Source organism: Hemitrygon akajei, chromosome 21, assembly GCF_048418815.1.
Source record: "Hemitrygon akajei chromosome 21, sHemAka1.3, whole genome shotgun sequence".
NCBI lineage: Eukaryota > Metazoa > Chordata > Chondrichthyes > Myliobatiformes > Dasyatidae > Hemitrygon > Hemitrygon akajei.
The window spans coordinates 67,904-85,797 of record NC_133144.1 but is presented as its reverse complement, the minus strand read 5'-3'; the positions used below and the strand labels follow the sequence as shown (position 1 = coordinate 85,797).

Below are 17,894 nucleotides of genomic sequence, written 5' to 3'. Positions count from 1 at the left end.
CCGGAATGGCGGGACTGTCGTATGTTGAAAGATTGGAGCGACTGGGCTTGTATACACTGGAATTTAGAAGGATGAGAGGGGATCTGATTGAAACATATAAGATTATTAAGGGATTGGACACGCTGGAGGCAGGAAGCATGTTCCCGCTGATGGGTGAGTCCAGAACTAGAGGCCACAGTTTAAGAATAAGGGGTAGGCCATTTAGAACAGAGATGCGGAAAAACTTTTTCACCCAGAGAGTGGTGGATATGTGGAATGCTCTGCCCCAGAAGGCAGTGGAGGCCAAGTCTCTGGATGCATTCAAGAAAGAGTTAGATAGAGCTCTTATAGATAGTGGGGTCAAGGGATATAAGGAGAGGGCAGGAACGGGGTACTGATTGTGTATGATTAGCCATGATCACAGTGAATGGCGGTGCTGGCTAGAAGGGCCAAAGGGCCTAGTCCTGCACCTACTGTCTATTGTCTATAAAAGCTATCCAAGAGCAATATGAGGGTCATTCCTCCTCACTGAGAATGGCCTAATCCTGGCAAAAGAGGAGGCCACCAGGAAACTTTGCTTTTAGCACATGGATTGGAGGTGCTCAACCTTAGTACTTCTTTAATGTGGAGAATGAATGGATTCCTGAACCATTACTCTTCAATGAAATCTCCAAAGCAGAGATTTTGCTCCTAAACTCTAGTGGACAGACTAGACCACTCTGGTGGTCATTTTATCGGTTTAATCCCAAACTGTGTGCACCAAGGTTTCTAAAACTTGATCTATCTGGCCTGCCCTAAACCACTACTGCACAGGGACCAAGCAGCACCTGTCAACACATACAGAACAGGAGGTGGTTGTTAGGAAGGTTAGGAAAGTAAATCGACAGCACTAATGCTGGAAAGAATGTGCATAACCAAGAACGCTGCTCCATCAAGTCACATGGAAAGACACAATCCAGAAACCGTATTTCTGATGGACTTCTGATAGTTATTTCATTCTGTCTCATGACTTTTACAGTGACATGCCTGCAACACTGTATAATTTGCTACCAGTTAATACCAAACACAATTCCATCAGGGTTTCACAGTTCTCCCATGTATGACAAGAGGTAAGACTAAGCTCAACATGCTGATTAGCAACACGCCAGATATGGTGCGAAACTCATTTAAATGCTGCTTACATTAAATTAAAAACTGAAGGTTCCATTACTGAGGCAGTACATGGCACTGAGACTGACACTCAATCTATTCACACAATTTTAAAAAAACCAAACTCAGTTTTCTCATGTGAAAAAGACGATTCAACATTCTTGAACAGTTCATATCCAATCTGGATTCAGGTTTTCTTATAAATACAAAGTAACCTGTATACTAGCAAAGTGACTGGTGTGTGCGCGCACACAAACATAGAGCAGCCCCTTCATGGCTTGCTTGGTCAGTTTTCCACGCAGTTTGATGGTCACCCTCACAGACCATAAGGTTCTAGGTTAAATCTTTCTGTTCAGCTTCATGAGCCAAAGCAGCAACTGAGACATTAACGCTGATTTCAGTAACACTGAGCTATGAACAAGATACACATCCTGTTCTTGATCACCATCCAGCGTTTATATAGGCAAGATTCAACTTAGTTGTTATAGCCCATCACAGTGATGAACTTTTAGGACAGGCTAAATTCTTAAAATGCTCAGCAGGGAAGTTGATTCCTCCATCTAAATACCCTGCAGATGTCACAGTCTAGCAATAATAGGCCACTTAGGTCTGGGATGGAAATAAATGTCTTCACAGAGCATGGAGAATCATTGAAATTTTGTACTGTATAGGGTTGCGGCATTTTGGTCATTGAGCTCGCTGGAGAAATCAAATGCAGAGTGGATGACTCTTTAAGGAGCACCTTCACTTAGTCTACAAGGGTGACACAGAACATCAAACGCACTATCCCTAGAAGCAGACAGGTGAATTTTCACTGTACTTCTATTAGGACAAGAATATCCCTTTACAGAAAAAGAGACCAAAGCTGTATACAAAACGCTAGGGGCAATCTTACCAAGGCCTTATATAATTGCAATAATACATTTCACTACTGCACTAAAATCCACTTGTAATAAATGCCAACAGATCGTTTATTTTCCCAATCACTTGCTGCATCTGTACATTAGCTTCAATGTTTTTTAAAGCAGACTCTGACTGATGATTTCAAATTGTGGTTATGGAACTGAATCTGAAAGCCCACAAATGGCTACATGTATCAGAGCACCTAATAGGGCAATGCTATTTATTTGAACACAAACAATGCATCAGTTTTCTGTGTCTGCTTACCTGAATGACTATAGAGACCAGCAAGCATAGACACAATTTAGCTGGCTAGACTCTTCTGCATGGAGTTACTATCATGAACTGGAACCCAGTAAAATCATCAGCCCCTCTTAAAGAGGAAGAGTCTTCTGGCAGATTTAAATTTGGTAGATTTCTGCAAGGGGGCTCATAGTGACACATAAACATCTGATTGTTCCTCACTAAGATTTAAGTAAGTGAATCGCTCCCTCAGAGCGGAGTCCTCTCTTTCTTCTCCATTTTTTGCCTTTGCATTCCCTCTGTTCATTCTCCCACTTGAAAGGAGAATGGCCATTGGTGCACTACATCTGGAACAAAGCCTGAAAAATGTCCTCCAGCATCAGCCTTATACTCTGTGAAGATCTCCAAAACATGAATAATTCTAGAAAGTGTCAAACAACAACCGCTATAAGAAATCAGCCAGTAATTACGCAGTAACCTGTAAGATCCGCTTAAACAATACAAGTGCTGCTGGAATGTTGTGTTCTGCATGATGTCAAAAAACATCATCAACCTGGTGTTAATTCTCATTCTCTCGCCACAGATGCTGACTAACTCACTGAGCATTTTCAGCTTTTGCTACTTTATTGGGCTTCAAGTATCTGTCATACTTCATTGTTGGATCACTAAGAACAACAGCTTTACACCCTCTTACTGATATGTTGTTACTCACATTACTTGTGTGGATGCATTGTGAATCTAAGGGCTCTCAAAGAAGACAAATGTTATGCAATATTTGCACCCTCCTTCCCACCCCAGCACAGTCCTTGATCCCAGTTATTGGACTGTGTATGCAAGTTTCAGGATGCGGGTGCCAGACAGTAATACTAATCACAGAAACTTACAGCTCTTAATAGAATCCTTAACACTAAGAAATCCATAGCATTAGTTTTCATTTCTTCTTCTAAGGGTCGAGCCCAGTGAAACCTGGCACAAGTATATAATCCAAGAGGCTAGAGAATTACTGCTTGAACTTAACAGTAAATTCCACACCATGAAATTGCCAATGTGGAGGGCGGAAAGGAGACAACACACACTTATGAAGTTGAGAAGGGACTGGGTTTGGATTGAGCCTTAGAAACTCAAGCTGCAGTTTGTACACCACAAAGATTCCAACTTGTACAGTCTAAAAGGAAACACTGCCCTCAGCTGATGCCCATAAGCAGCATCCAAAGGTGACGCTTCATAACAGCACCCACCTGCTACTGTTATCTTGGCAGTCCTGCTCACAATGGTTCCCAGGCTATCAATAGTGGCAACACATTGATAAAATCCCTCATCAGGTTTGTGGTGTTTGGAATGTACCACACTATGTATCAACAGTGAACCTTCCGGAAGCATCTGTCTGCGTTCATCTGAAATCAGATTTAGGAATGTTCCATCTTTTCTCCATTCAATTCTGGCTTTGGGTTCAGCGAAAACTGAACAGTTCAGTATAACCGAGGACCCTCGTATCGCGAGTGTGTCTGCTGGCTCCACCGTAAAGTAGAAAGGTGTGAATCTTCGGATGACAGATTCTATTGAGAGATGAAAAGACATTAAAAAAATTATTATACATGTATCATTATACACATTCATCCCCAGTCAAAATATTCAGATTGCTATCGGTCTCAAACATACATCATGTTGAAGTCAGTGGAATGAATTTCAGAGGCAGAGCACAATACGTAAACACAGGTAAATAGGTCTACAACTGGAGTATTATATAGAGCCATAGAAGATTCCAGCAAAGAAACAAGCCCTTCGGCCTATCTAGTCTATGCCGAACCGTTATTCTACCTAGTCTCATTGACCTGCACCCAACCATAGCCTTCCATGTCCCTCCCATCCGTGTACTTAATACAAATTTTACAAACTTTTGTCAAATGTTGAAATTGAATCTGCATCCACCATCTGGCAGCTCGTTCCGCACTTGCACCACCAAAGTGAAGTAGATCCCCTTAAATATTTCACCTTAACCTAGGTCTAGTTTCACCCAACCTGAGTGGAAAAAGCCTGCTTGCATTAACCTTATCTATGCCCATCATAATTTTGTATATGTCTATCAAATCTCCCCTTGTTCTCCTCTCCTCCAAGTAAAAATATCCTACGCTTTTCAACCTTTCCCTATCAGGTTATCAAGTCCCAGCAGATCCTTGTAAATTTTCTCTATACTCTTTCAATCTTATTGATATCTTTCCAATAGACAGATTACCAGAACTAAACACAATACTCCAAACAAGATAAAATCTGGAAATCCAAGCAACACACACAAATTGCTGGAGGAACTCAGCAGGCCAGGCAGCATCTATGGAAATGACTAAACAGTCGATGTTTCGGGCCGAGACCCTTCACCAAGACTGGAGAAAAAAAGATGAGAAAAAAAGTCAGAGTAAGAAGATGGGGGGAGGGGAGGAAGAAATACAAGGTGATAGGTGAAACAATTCTACAAAGTTGGTTTTTCCAATGTCTGATACTACTTCATCATATCATTCCAACTCCTGTACTTGGCACTCTGATTTATGTGCCAAAAGCTCTCTTTATGACCCTATCTACCTGTAATGCCAACTTCTATATCTGTTTTTTTTTATTTACAATCAATGCAGTGTGAAATGAGGCCTTCTGGCTCTTTGAGCCACACCACCCTTTAACTCTGATTAACACAAGATTCTAAATTGGAAAAAAGGCTAATTTTGAAGGCATCATAAAGGATCTGGCACATGAATTGGGACAGGTTGTTTTCTGGCAAAAGTGTACTTGGTAAGTGGGAGGCCTTCAAAAGTGAAATTTTGAGAGTACAAGCTTGTAGGTTCCTGTCACAATAAAAGGCAAGAATGACAGGTTTAGGGAACTTACGTTTTTGAGAGATATTGAGGACCTGGTTAAGAAAAAAGAAGTGTATAGCAGGGGTAGCCAACAGGAACACATGAGGTTTTCAGAGTATAAGAAATGCAAGAGAACACTTAAGAAAAATTGGGGTGGGGGGGTGGTAAAAGACATAAGGTTGCTCTAGTAGACAATCTGAAGGAGAATCCTAAGAGTTTCTACAGATTTATTAAGAGCAAAAGTTTAGCAAGGGACAAAATTGATCCACTGGAAGATCAAAATGGCAATTTATATGTGGAAATGAAAGAGATAGACGAGACCTTAAATAGATTTTTTGTATCTGTGTTTACTCAGTAACGGACATAGAGTCTATAGTGAGACATAGAATCAGCAGTGAGGTCAAGGACCCAACACAGATTACAAAGGAGGAGTTTTGGGGGGGTGGGGGGGGAATAAATCCCTAGGGCTTGACAACATGTTCTCTCAGACCCTGTGGGAGGCTAGTACAGAAACTGTAATGTCCCAAGGAAAGATATTTAAAACATTCTTAGACATGGGTGAGATGCCAGAGGATTGGAGAACAGCTAATGTTGTTCTGTTGTTTAAGAAAGGCTCAAAGAACAAGGCAGTAAAGTATACGCCGGTGAGCCTGACATCGGTAGTGAGAAAATTATTAGAAGGTATTCTAGGACTGGATATATCCAGTTGCAAGAAAAAAGTTTGTGAACACTTTGCAATTACCTGGTTTTCTATGTTAATTACTCATAAAATGGGGTCTGATCTTCATCTAACTCACAATAATAGACGAACACAATCTGCCGAAACTAATAACAAATAAACAATTGTTCTCTTCATGGCTTTATTGAACACACTGTTTAATCATTCACAGTCCAGGCTGGTAAAAGTATGTCAACCCTACATTTAATAACTGGTAGAACCTAATTTAGCAGCAAAAACCTACAAACATTTCCTGCTGCTGCTGCTGATTAGTTTTGCACAATGGCGAAGAGGAATTTTAGAGCATACCTTCACAAAACAAAACTGTTTCCTTTCATCAGTATTTCTGGGATACCTTGCTTGCATGAACAGCCCTTTTCAGATCATGCCACAACATTTCAAATGGGTTAAGGTCCGGTCTCTGACTTGGCCATTCTAAAACACAAGTTTTCATCTTTTTAAACCATTCTGATGTCGATACGCTCTTGTGTTTCAGATCATTGTCTTGTTGCATCACCCAACTTCTATTAAGCTTCAGGTGACAGACTACTACCCTGACCTTCTCTTATAAAATGTCTTGACACAATTCTGAATGTATTAGCAACTACAAGCTGTCCAGGGCCTGAGACAATAAAGCAGCCCCAAACCATAATGCTCCTTGCACCATGCTTCCCAGTCGGGATGAGGTTTTGGTGTTGGTGTGCTGTGTCCTTTTTCCTTCAGTGTGAATTTCTGCCAAAAAGTTCAACTTTTCTCTCATCTATCCTTAGAACATTGTCCCAGAAGTGTTATGCAACATCCACGTGGTCTTTAGCAAACTTGAGACGTGCAGCAATGTTTTTTTTTCTGGAGAGCAGTGGCTTCCATGAACATCATTCTTGTTCAGTGATTTTCTTATAATGGACACATGAACAAAAACCTTAGCATGTTCTAGAGATTTCTGCAGGTTTTTTGCTGTTGTTATCCTTGGGTTCTTTTTCACCTCCTTCAACATTGCACGAACTTCCTCGATTTGTAGATAATTATGGCTAGAGCAGGGATCCAAGTGAGGGCAGGAAGTGGAGGGCAGAGGAAGCTGTTCAGGAAGCAGAAGAAAGGCTGCGTCACAGGAGGCTGGTGGGAGTGGTCACATGAGGCCGAGCTGGGCTAGGATCCTTTCCAACTCCCTGAATGGACACCATCAGAGGGAAGGAAAGGCGCTATCTAGTTCAGGAGGAGGTGAGAGCAGCAGTAGAGGAGGCAAGAACCTGCAAGGTGGTGGGAATGAAGCAACAGGGAGCTTGGACAAGATGGGAGAATGCGGTGGAGAGGAAAGTGACCTGGGCTGAGCTTTGGAAAGGCGAGCCACACCGCATCCAATTTCTCATCCAGGCAGTGTATGATGTGCTTCCAAGCCCATCAAATCTGCACACAAGGCAAAACACTCATCTGCGTGCCCACTGTGTTCCAAGTGAGGAACCCTGAAGCACATCCTCAGCGGCTGCACAAGGGCACTTGGTGAGGGACGGTACCGATGGAGGCATGATCAGGTCCTGAAGACCATCGCTGAAGCCATCAGCGCAGGAGTGGAGTGGGCGAAGCAGTCCCGACCCTCCAAGTAGACCATTGCCTTTGTCAGAGCTGGGGAGCAGCCAATACCCGCCAAGAGAACATCTGCAGGTATCCTGACCTCTGCAAGGGACTGGCAGCTGTTAATGGACCTCGAACAGCAGCTGAAGTTCCCCAACCATATAGCAGCCACCACCCTGAGACCAGACATTGTCCTTGTGTCTGAGTCTACGAAGCAGGTGGAGCTGACAGTCCCATGGGAAGATCACTTGGAAGAGGCCTTTGAAAGGAAGCTATCTAAGTATACAGGACTGATCAGCGACTGCCAGCAGGCTGGATGGAGAGCAAGGTGTCTCACAGTGGAAGTTGGTTGCAGGGGATTCGCAGCCCATTCCTTAGCCAGAGCCTTCAGCAATTTGGGCATCGAGGGAGAAAGGTAGAGGAGAGCCATCCGCAATACCACCGATGCGGCAGAAAGGGCCTCAAGATGGCTGTGGCTCAAGAGAGGGGAGTCATGGAATCATATGTAGCTAGCCATCTGGTCACAAGCTGGGGTCTGATCAGCCCTGGCTGGGTCACCTGGAGAAGGGTGTATGATGTTGAAAGACCCGAAACATCCGATGATTCCAGAAACGTCACTGATGATGTGCCCAGAAGCATCAGTAGATGTATGCACACAGCTTACTGTGGACTGAAGAACACTCAGGTCTTTAGAAATGCTGAGACTTGAGGACCTGAGTTATAGGGGACATTGAATAGGTTAGAACTTTATTCCCTTGAACATAAAAGACTGATGGAAGATTTGATAGAGGTGTACAAAATTATGATAGGTATAGATAGGGTAAATGCAAATAAGTTTTTTCTACTGAGGATGGGTGAGACTACAACTAGAGGTCATACATTAAGGTGAAAGATAAAATGCTTAAGGAGAGCATGAGGGGAAACTTCTTCACTCAGAGGTGGTAAGAGTATGGAATGAGCTAACAGTGCAAGTGGTGGATGTAGGGTCAATTTCAACATTTAAGAGAAATTTGGATATTGTACATGGATGGGGGAGTATGGAGGGCTATGATCTTGGTGGAGATTGAGGGGACTAAGCAGATTAATGGTTGAGCACAGACTAGATGCACCAAATAATCTTTTCTATGCTGTAATGTTCTATGACTCTAATTGAACTCTGAACTCCATTGCCAGAGCTGTAATAGCATTGCACTAATCACTGTGCCACCGCGGTGCCCAATATGGATCTGCATCCCTAGATTATAGATTTATATTCCCAGATCCCAGCACTGATTTTAAAAAATTGTCTAATTGTGCGTCGATTTATTGTGGAAAAATAATATGTTGCACAGCTATACACAAGGATTATCACACAATCCCCAAGAAACCTAGACACCAAACAAGGTGACACAACTCTAAATAAAGCAATGAGGTAATACATTATCACCCCCCTCCCGTGGTATTGAGTGACCGAGCAGAAAATGTTCCAGGAGTCTCAAACAGTAATGATTCCGGTTAACAGGTCCATTGGTTAAGCGAGGCAGCTGCTCAATTGATTTGTTCATAAGGAACAAAAACTAATTGAGAGAATAACCTGGGTATCATTTGTTTACTTGGGACATTATGCCACTTCATTGGGACAGGAGACTGTTGCCAAACAGTTTCTAACTAGTGTCAGTTGTGTAACTGATAGACTTTATACCGTGCTTAGAGCAAACAGTTTTGTGAATTTGTGTTTAAAAATTAGTGATGTTTGTCACTGATAGTCGGTGAGAAATCAGCAATGACAATTCAGTACTGTTTTGTTCACTGTGATTTCAAGCATTCAGGCTTGGAGATGCCAGAAACATCTGGAAGTGAAAAAGAACGAATTTCACTACTTCAGCAAGTTGGGAACTACAAAGAATTTGAAGGTAATGATAATCATGTTGAATGTTCAAAGTTCAAAGTATATTTATGATTAAAGTACGTATACAATATACAATCTTACAGGCAGCCACAAAACAAAGAAACCCAACAGAACCCATTAAAAAAACTGTCAAACACCCAGTGTGCAGAAAAAATAAATCGTGCAAACAATACAAATAATTAAATAACAACTGAAGTTCACAAAAGCAAGTCCACAGCCAAGAAGCAAGCCAAACTAATCCAGGAGCCCCTTAGTTGCAGGCCAAAGACTCAGTTCAGCTCAGAGACGAGTAAACATCACGGAGCAGTGAGCTAAACACCAGCATGTCCTACGCCTCTGGCTCCAACACCCCGACCTTTTCAATTCGGCCCAGCACTTAAATCAGCCAAACAGCAAGTTGCTCCTCGATCTCAGATCTGGGCCCAAACATCTTGCCTCAGTTATGCTGCTCTGAGTCCACTCCAGCAACAAAACATTGGCTCATTGCCTGCTCTCAGAACCAGGACCCGCTTCCTTGATTTAGTCTGTACACTCCACAACCATCCTACACCTTTGAGACTTTAGTTTGGATTGTAGAAGTGCCAGGTCACACAAGGGGTTCAAAAGCTCAACTCCGACAAAGAAGTTACAGGCTACTGATTGCAGTGATCCTTTTTGATTAAAACAAAGTGTGATTAATAAAGTAGTCAATAGTTGTTTTTGCTGCCAGCAAGTTGTCATTGTCCTTCACCAGCACCATATTAAACAGGAAGTTACAATGAAGTGAAGATTTGGAGGTCGCAATGTTCAAAAGCATTGTATGATAGCAGTTAATTATCAGCACTAGGTGCCTGTGTTGATTTTGTTCATTTACAGTCAATCAAAAGAACACAGCAGCATATACTGGTGAATTCCTCTGTCAATAACAGTTAGGAACTAATATAAAGTTTTATAGTATTGTAGTAATATTGGTAGTGTTCCAATTTGTCCTATATTTAATTTAAATGCATAATTTTTCACTCAGTAGTTTTGTCTTTTTAAACACAAGAGATTCTGCAGATGCTGGAAATCCAGAGCCACACACACAAAATGCTCGAGGAAGTCAGCAGGTCAGACAGCATCTATGGAAATGAATAAGCAATTGATGTTTTGGGTCAAGACCCTTCATCAGTTTGTCTTTTTTTTATACTTTGTTAACTATTTTCATGAAACTTCGGCTGATAGGGACAGCCACTCAATTGGGTCAAAATGTATTGGTCCCAATGTGCTCCAGTTAAGTGGAATTCACTGTAGACTAACAAGAAGCTGATCCCAGCTAGGTTCCTGCATCAGGCCTCAGTTAGAAAGAAAGACAAACCACGCACTAGCAATCCAGTGATCTGATCGCTGCCTGCTTCGAGGACCACTGATCATCACACAATAAGAACAAGATAAGCACACAGATGTTGTCAGGAAAAAAACAACTGTAATGCCCTCCTTCAGTGATTTTACATTGCCATGAATCCTGAGGAGAGTGCAATTTGGATAAGGAAGCTAGGGTCTTCCAGCAGCCTAGAAGCAGAATTTCATCACTTCAAAAGAACAAGAAACATGAAATGGAATATGTGACTAGAAAATAGATTAAATGTAATGGACGATGATATACAGATGTAAAGAATCTGAGGCAGGGCTGACCAACAGTTAACGAAAGCAGAAATCAAGTTTACAATGTGCATCTACCACAGAAATTCATGTATTAATCCCACTCGAGACACAGTCTGATCATTATTAATGTGAAATAAGATTCAATGCATTCATGTAAGAATACCATGCAGTTCATTCCTCAACTGGAACAGTAGCTGCTTCAACTTCCATATATGCTGCTTAGTCTGCAAAGCATCTGCTATTTTTGTCTCAAAAGTTTGATCAACACATCAAATGCCAATACCTACGTAGTAGCTTTAACATCTTCCAGTTCAATTCCATAAGACCATGAGACATAGGAAAGAAATCAGGACATTCAACCCATCGAGTCTGCTCCGCTATTTCCCTCTCAACCCCATTCTCCCCGTAACTCTTCATGCCATGACTAATAAAGAATCTAACAACCTCCGCCTTAAATATGTGGCAACAAATTCCGCAGATTCACTACTGTCTGGTTAAAGAAATTCCTCACCTTGGCTCTGAATGGACAACCCTCTATTCTGAGGCTCTGCGCTTAAGATTCCCCCACCATAGGAAACATCCTCTCCATATCCACTCTATCTAGGCCTTTCAACATTCAAAAGGTTTCAATGAGATCTTCACTCAGTCCTCTAAATTCCAGCGAGTAAAGGCCCAGAGCCATCAATTGCTCTTCATACAATAAGCCTTTTTATTCCTGGAATCATTCTCTTGAACCTTCTCTGAACTCTCTCCAATGCCAGCACATCCTTTCTTAAATAAGAGGCTCAAAACTGCACACAATACTCCAAGTGAGACCTCACCAGAGCCTTATCAAGACTCAGCAATACATCCTTGTTTTTATATTCTAGTCCTCTCAAAATAAATGCTAACATTACATTTGTCTTCATCACCACCAAACCAACCTGCAAATTCACCTTGGGGAATCCTGCACAAAGACTCCCAAACACGAGGAAATCTGCAGATGCTGGAAATTCAAGCAACACACAAAAAATGCTGGTGGAACGCAGCAGGTCAGGCAGCAACTATAGGGAGAGGCGCTGTCGACGTTTCAGGCCGAGACCCTTCATCAGGACTAACTGAAAGGAAAGATAGTAAGAGATTTGAAAGTAGGAGGGGGAGTGGAAAATGTGAAATGATAGAAGACCGGAGGGGGTGAGGCGAAGCTGAGAACCGGAAAGGTGATTGGCAAAAGGGATACAGAGCTAGTGAAGGGAAAGGATCATGGGACGGGAGGCCTAGAGAGAAAGAAAGGGGGGGGGAGCACCAGAGGGAGATGGAGAACATGCAGAGTGATGGGCAGAAAGAGAGGAAAAAAAGGAGGGGGGAAAAAATGCTAAATATATCAAGGATGGGGTAAGAAGGGGAGGAGGGGCATTAACGGAAGTTAGAGAAGTCAATGTTCATGCCATCAGGTTGGAAGCTGCCCAGCAGATATATAAAGTGTTGTTCCTCCAACCTGAGTGTGGCTTCATCTTGACAGTAGAGATATGGATAGACATATCAGAATGGGAATGGGACATGGAATTAAAAAGTGTGGCCACTGGGAGATCCTGCTTTCTCTGGCGGACAGAGCGTAGGTGCTCAGCAAAATGGTCTCCCAGTCTGCGTCGGGTCTCACCAATATATAAAAGGCCACACCAGAAGCATCAGACACAGTATACCACACCAGCCGACTCACAGGTGAAGTGTCGCCTCACCTGGAAGGACTGTCTGGGGCCTTGAATGGTGGTAAGGGCAGGTGTAGCACTTGTTCCGCTTGCAAGGATAAGTGCCAGAAGGGAGATCGGTGGGAAGGGATGGGGGGCATGAATGGACAAGGGAGTCGCGTAGGGAGCGATCCCTGCAGAAAGCAGAAAGAGGGAGGTAGGGAAAGATGTGCTTGGTAGTGGGATTCCATTGGAGGTGGCGGAAGTTACAGAGAATTATACGTTGGACCCGGAGGCTGGTGGGGAGGTAGGTGAGGACAAGGGGAACCCTATCCCGAGTGGGGTGGTGGGCGGATGGGGTGAGGACAGATGTGCGGGAAATGGGAGAGATGCATTTGATAGCAGAGTTGATGGTGGAAGAAGGGAAGCCCCTTTGTTTAAAAAAGGAAGACATCTCCTTTGTCCTGGAATGAAAAGCCTCATCCTGAGAGCTGATGTGGCAGAGATGGAGGAACTGTGAGAAGGGGACAGCATTTTTGCAAGAGACAGGGTGGGAAGAGGAATAGTCCAGGTAGCTGTGAGAGTCTGTAGGTTTATAGTAGATAAACCGCCTCCAGAGATGGAGACAGAAAGATTAAGAAAGGGGAGGGAGGTGTCAGAAATGGACCAGGTAAATTTGAGGGTGGGGTGAAAGTTGGAGGCAAGTTAATTAAGTCAACGAGCTCAGCATGCGTGCAGGAGGCAGCGTCAATGCAGTCATTGATGTAGCGAAGGAAAAGATACCCATATAGGCTTGGAACCTGGACTGTTCCACAAAGCCAACAGAAAGGCAGGCATAACTGGGACCCATGCGGGTGCCCATGGCTACACTTTTGGTTTGGAGGAAGTGGGAGCAGCCAAAGGAGAAATTATTGAGAGTAAAAACTAATTCCGCTAGACGGAGGAGAGAGGTGGTAGAGGGGAATCGGTTAGGTCTGGAATCCAAAAAGAAGCAGAGACCTTTGAGACTTTCCTGGTGGGGGATGGAGGTATATAGGGACTGGATGTCCATGGTGAAAATAAGGCGGTGGGGGCCAGGGAACTTAAAATCATTGAAAAAATTCAAAGTGTGAGAAGTGTCACAAACATAGGTGGGAAAGGATTGAACAAGGGGGGATAAAACAGTGTCAAGGTATGCAGAAATGTGTTTGGTGGGGCAGGAGCAAGCTGAGACAATGGGTCTACCCAGACAGGCAGGTTCGTGGATCTTGGGTAGGAGGTAGAAAAGGGAAGTGCGGGGTGTGGGAACTATGAGGTTGGTGGCAGTGGAGGGGAGATCTCCAGAGCTGATAAAGTTGGTGATGGTATAGGAGACAGTTCCCAAGTCCTTTTGCACCTCAGATTTTTGAATTTTCTCCGTTTAGAAAATAGTCCATGCTTTAATTCCTTCTACCAGACTGTATTACTATACACTTCCCAACACTGCATTCCACCTGCCACTTCTTTGCCCATTCTCCAAATTTGTCTATGTCCTTTTTCAGCCTCCTTGCTTCCACAACACTACCTGCCCCTCTTCCTATCTTTGTATCTTCAGCAAACTTGGCCACAACATTATCAAATCTGTCATCCAGATCATTGACATAAAATGTAAAAAGAACTGGTCCCAACACCCACCATCACTAATCACCGGCAGCCAATCAGAAAAGGCTCCCTTTGTTCCCACTCTTTGCTTCCTGCCAATCAGCCAATGCTCTACCCATGCTATTATCTTTCCTGTAATACCACAGGCACATAGCTTATTAAGCATCCTCATATGCAGCACCTTGCCAAAGACCTTCTGAAAATCCAAGTACACAACATCCACAGATTCTCCTTCGTCGATCCTGCTTGCTATTTTCTCAAAAAATGCCAACAGATTTGTCAGGTAAGATTTTCTCTGTAGGAAACAATGCTGACTATGGCCTATTTTATCATGTGCCTCCATGCACACCGAAACCAAATCCTTAACAATCAAACCCAACATCTTGCCAACCACTGACGTCAGTCTAACTGGCCTATAATTCATTTTCTTTGGTTCCCTCCTTTCTTGAAGAGTGGAGTGACATTTGCAATTTTCCACTCCACCAGGACCACGCCAGAATCTAGTGATTCTGGAACGATCAGTACTAATGCCTCCACAGTCACTTCAGCTCCCTCTCTGTGGTGTAGCCCATCTGGTCCAGGTGACTTACTTATCTTCAGACATTTAATTTTCTCGAGCACCTTCTCTCTAGTGATGTCAACTTCACACACTTCTGCCCTTTGACACTCTTGAACTTCCTGCATACTGCTAGTGTCTTCCATAGTGAAGACTGATGCAAAATACTTACTCACTTCATTTGTAATTTCCTTGTTCCTCCATTACTACCTCTCCAGCATCATTTTCCATCAATCCAATATCTACTCTCGCCTCTCTTTTACTCTTTATATTCTGAAAAACTTTCAGTACCCTCTTTGATATTATTGGCTAGCTTACCTCCATATTTCATCTTTTCCATCCTTATGACTTTTTTCAGTTGCCTTCTGTTGTTTTTTTTTTTAAAGTTTCCCAATCCTCTAACTTCCCACTAATTTTTGCTCTTTCTTTTTCTTTTATGCTGTTTTTGACTTCCCTTGTCAGCCACAGTTGCACAATTCTCCCTTTAGAATACTACTCCTTCTTTGCCCTTATCCCACACCTTTTGAATTTCACCCAGAAACTCCAGCCATTGCTGTTCTACCATCATCCCTGCTAGTGTCCCCATCTAATTAATTTTGGTTAACTCCTCTCTCATGCCTCTAATTCCCTTTACTCCACTGTAATATTAATACATCTAACTTTAGCATCTTCCTCTCAAATTGAAGGGTGAATTCTATCACATTGTGATCACTGACTCCTAAGGGTTCCTCTACCTTAGGGCTCCTTAAGCAAATCTGGTTACACAACACCCAATCCTGAATAGCTGATCCCCTAGTGGGCTCAACCACAAGCTGTTCGAAAAAGCCATCTTGTACACATTCTTCAAATTCTATCTCGGGAACCTGATTTTCCCAATGTCCCTGCATACTGAAATCTCCATTATTATCGTAACACTGCCCTTTTGGCATGCCTTTTCTATCTCCAGTTGTAATTTGAAGTCCACATCCTGACTACTGTTTAGTGACCTGTATATGACTCCTATCAGGGTCTTTTTTCCCCTTGAAATTTCTTTACTCTATCCACAAGGATCCTATATCTTCAGTTTCTTAGTCACCTTTTTCTAAGGACATGAGTTCAGTTTTTACCAACAGAGTCACACCATCCCCTGTGGCCATCTGCCTGTCCTTTCAATACAAAGTGATTCTTTGAATGTAAAGCTCCCAACTATAATCTTCTTTCAGCCACAACTCAGTGATGCCCACAACATCATACCAGCCAATCTCTAAATGCACTACAAGATCATCTACCTTATTCCATATACTGCGTGCATTCAAATATTCTATTGGAATTCCATCAGGCTACTGGTGAAATTTTAGATTCCATACCTTACTACAGTACAGTTGAGAATGTCTCAATCTGATACATCAATGGGCACATCCCTCATACATCAGTAGTATCTACAGGAGGAGTTGTCTCAAGAAGGCAAAGACCCTCAACAGCCAGACCATACAATTTACTCGCAGCAACTAGTGGGCAGGACATTCAGAAGTCCAAAGTCTCACATCTACATCCCTACAAACACTTTGCTGTTAAACCAGCTGCTAAACCCCAATCACTAGTCTAGCAACACTTTCACTACCTTGCACTAAAATGGACTTACCTTTTGTTCTACTTCTGCACCTTCTTGTAAGATTTGTGTATAATTTATGCTTAATTCATGTTTTTTCTTGCGAGTGCTGCTTATATGTTGCTATGTGCCTGTGATGCCGTTCACAAGTTTTTCATTGCACCTGTGCACACATATACTTGCGTATATGACAATAAACACAACATTGACTTTATCTTTTGCAATAATAGTAAATACCAGGGTGTCAAATGAACCCAATGGCCTTGAGGCTTCCAGATTTAATGTTGATCTGGTAAACCATGCTGTGGATTAAGTACCAGGTATATTAGTGGTCGCCAACCCGTCGATCGCGATCGGCTGGTTGATCTTGGAGACTTTCCCAGTAGATCCCGAAAAAAAAAAGAAAAATAAATACACAAATACTGTTGAGAGATTGTTTCCGGGTTGCAGGGTTTTAGTTCCATTCTTTATGCCCAGTGCACATGTGTGTAGCTTTTCCGCCACGCACTTGTCTACACAGTGTACTTCAGTGGTCCCCAACCACCGGACTGTGAGGAAACGATATGAGTCAGCTGCACCTTTCCTCATTCCCTGTCACGCCCACTGTTGAACTTGAACGCATCAATTGCCTAAACGCAGTGATACCCTCGCGCCAGGGATCACTGGTTGGCCTCGTGCAGCTGGCAGGAAGTGCCGTTGCTACTGGCCTGGAGCGCAGACAGATGGGCACCACCTCTAAACCTGTTTAGCACACCAAATGTTCGTGGGGAACCCAGTGCTAAAATATTCGCAAACGACCTAATCCAGGCTCAGGGTTTCATAAGTAGCAGAGTAGCTACCTTGCTGCGATCTACTGAAGCAAACTTTTGTCGGCCGACAGATCCTACGGGGGGGGGGGGGGGCGCGCCCTGTTGCACTCCTCGCTTGGTCGGTCACTCTCTCCGGACTGCGACCGCTGCAGCCCTGGCACGGGGACCTCTGGCTCTTACCTTGTCCTCTCACCCCACCCAAGACCAGCTGCACCTGGCCAAGATGTCTGGCAGGCGGAAAGCTGGGGTTTGGGCTCGGAGGCTGTCTAATGAGGCAATGAAGCCCTCAAAACTGCTACGGTACCTTAAGTCCAAGCACCCCACACTTAAAGACAAACCTGTTGAGTTTTTTCAGCAGAAAAAAACGTGAGCAAGCGGGACAGCAGCTGAGAGCCACAAAAACTAAATTGTGGAATAGAATGGGCATAAGGAACCTGCTTTGAGTATCGCTGTATTCCAGTTGTGTTTAACACCTCCCCCCCCCCCCCCGCCCCCATCGGCTGGTCCGCAAGAATATTGTCAATATTAAACCGGTCCGCTGTAAAAAAAGGGTGGGGACTCCTGGTGTTCATACATTATTTCTACTTCCAGATTACAGGGTTTTACTTCTGGTCTTTTCTGCCCTGGTACTCATGCGTGTAACTAATCAATTTAGGGTCGATCCTGCCTTTCACTAAGGCCGAGGTAGGGGTTCTTGGGCTTAAAAAGGTTGGTGATAACTAAGGTATATGATGACAGGGTT

General features: G+C 43.3%; 1 protein-coding gene across 1 annotated transcript in view; it reads right to left on the bottom strand.

Moving 5' to 3' along the window:
* The window catches only part of LOC140714508 (neogenin-like), a 209,133-nt gene extending 202,307 nt beyond the window's left edge, over positions 1-6,826 (bottom strand). The window contains exons 1-2 of the mRNA XM_073025803.1: positions 6,652-6,826; positions 3,510-3,827 (exon numbers count right to left, since the gene is read on the bottom strand). Of these exons, the coding sequence (XP_072881904.1) occupies positions 3,510-3,827; positions 6,652-6,826 (493 nt within the window). The remainder of the gene's footprint in view (positions 1-3,509; positions 3,828-6,651) is intronic.
* Between the last annotated feature and the right edge of the window lie 11,068 nt (positions 6,827-17,894).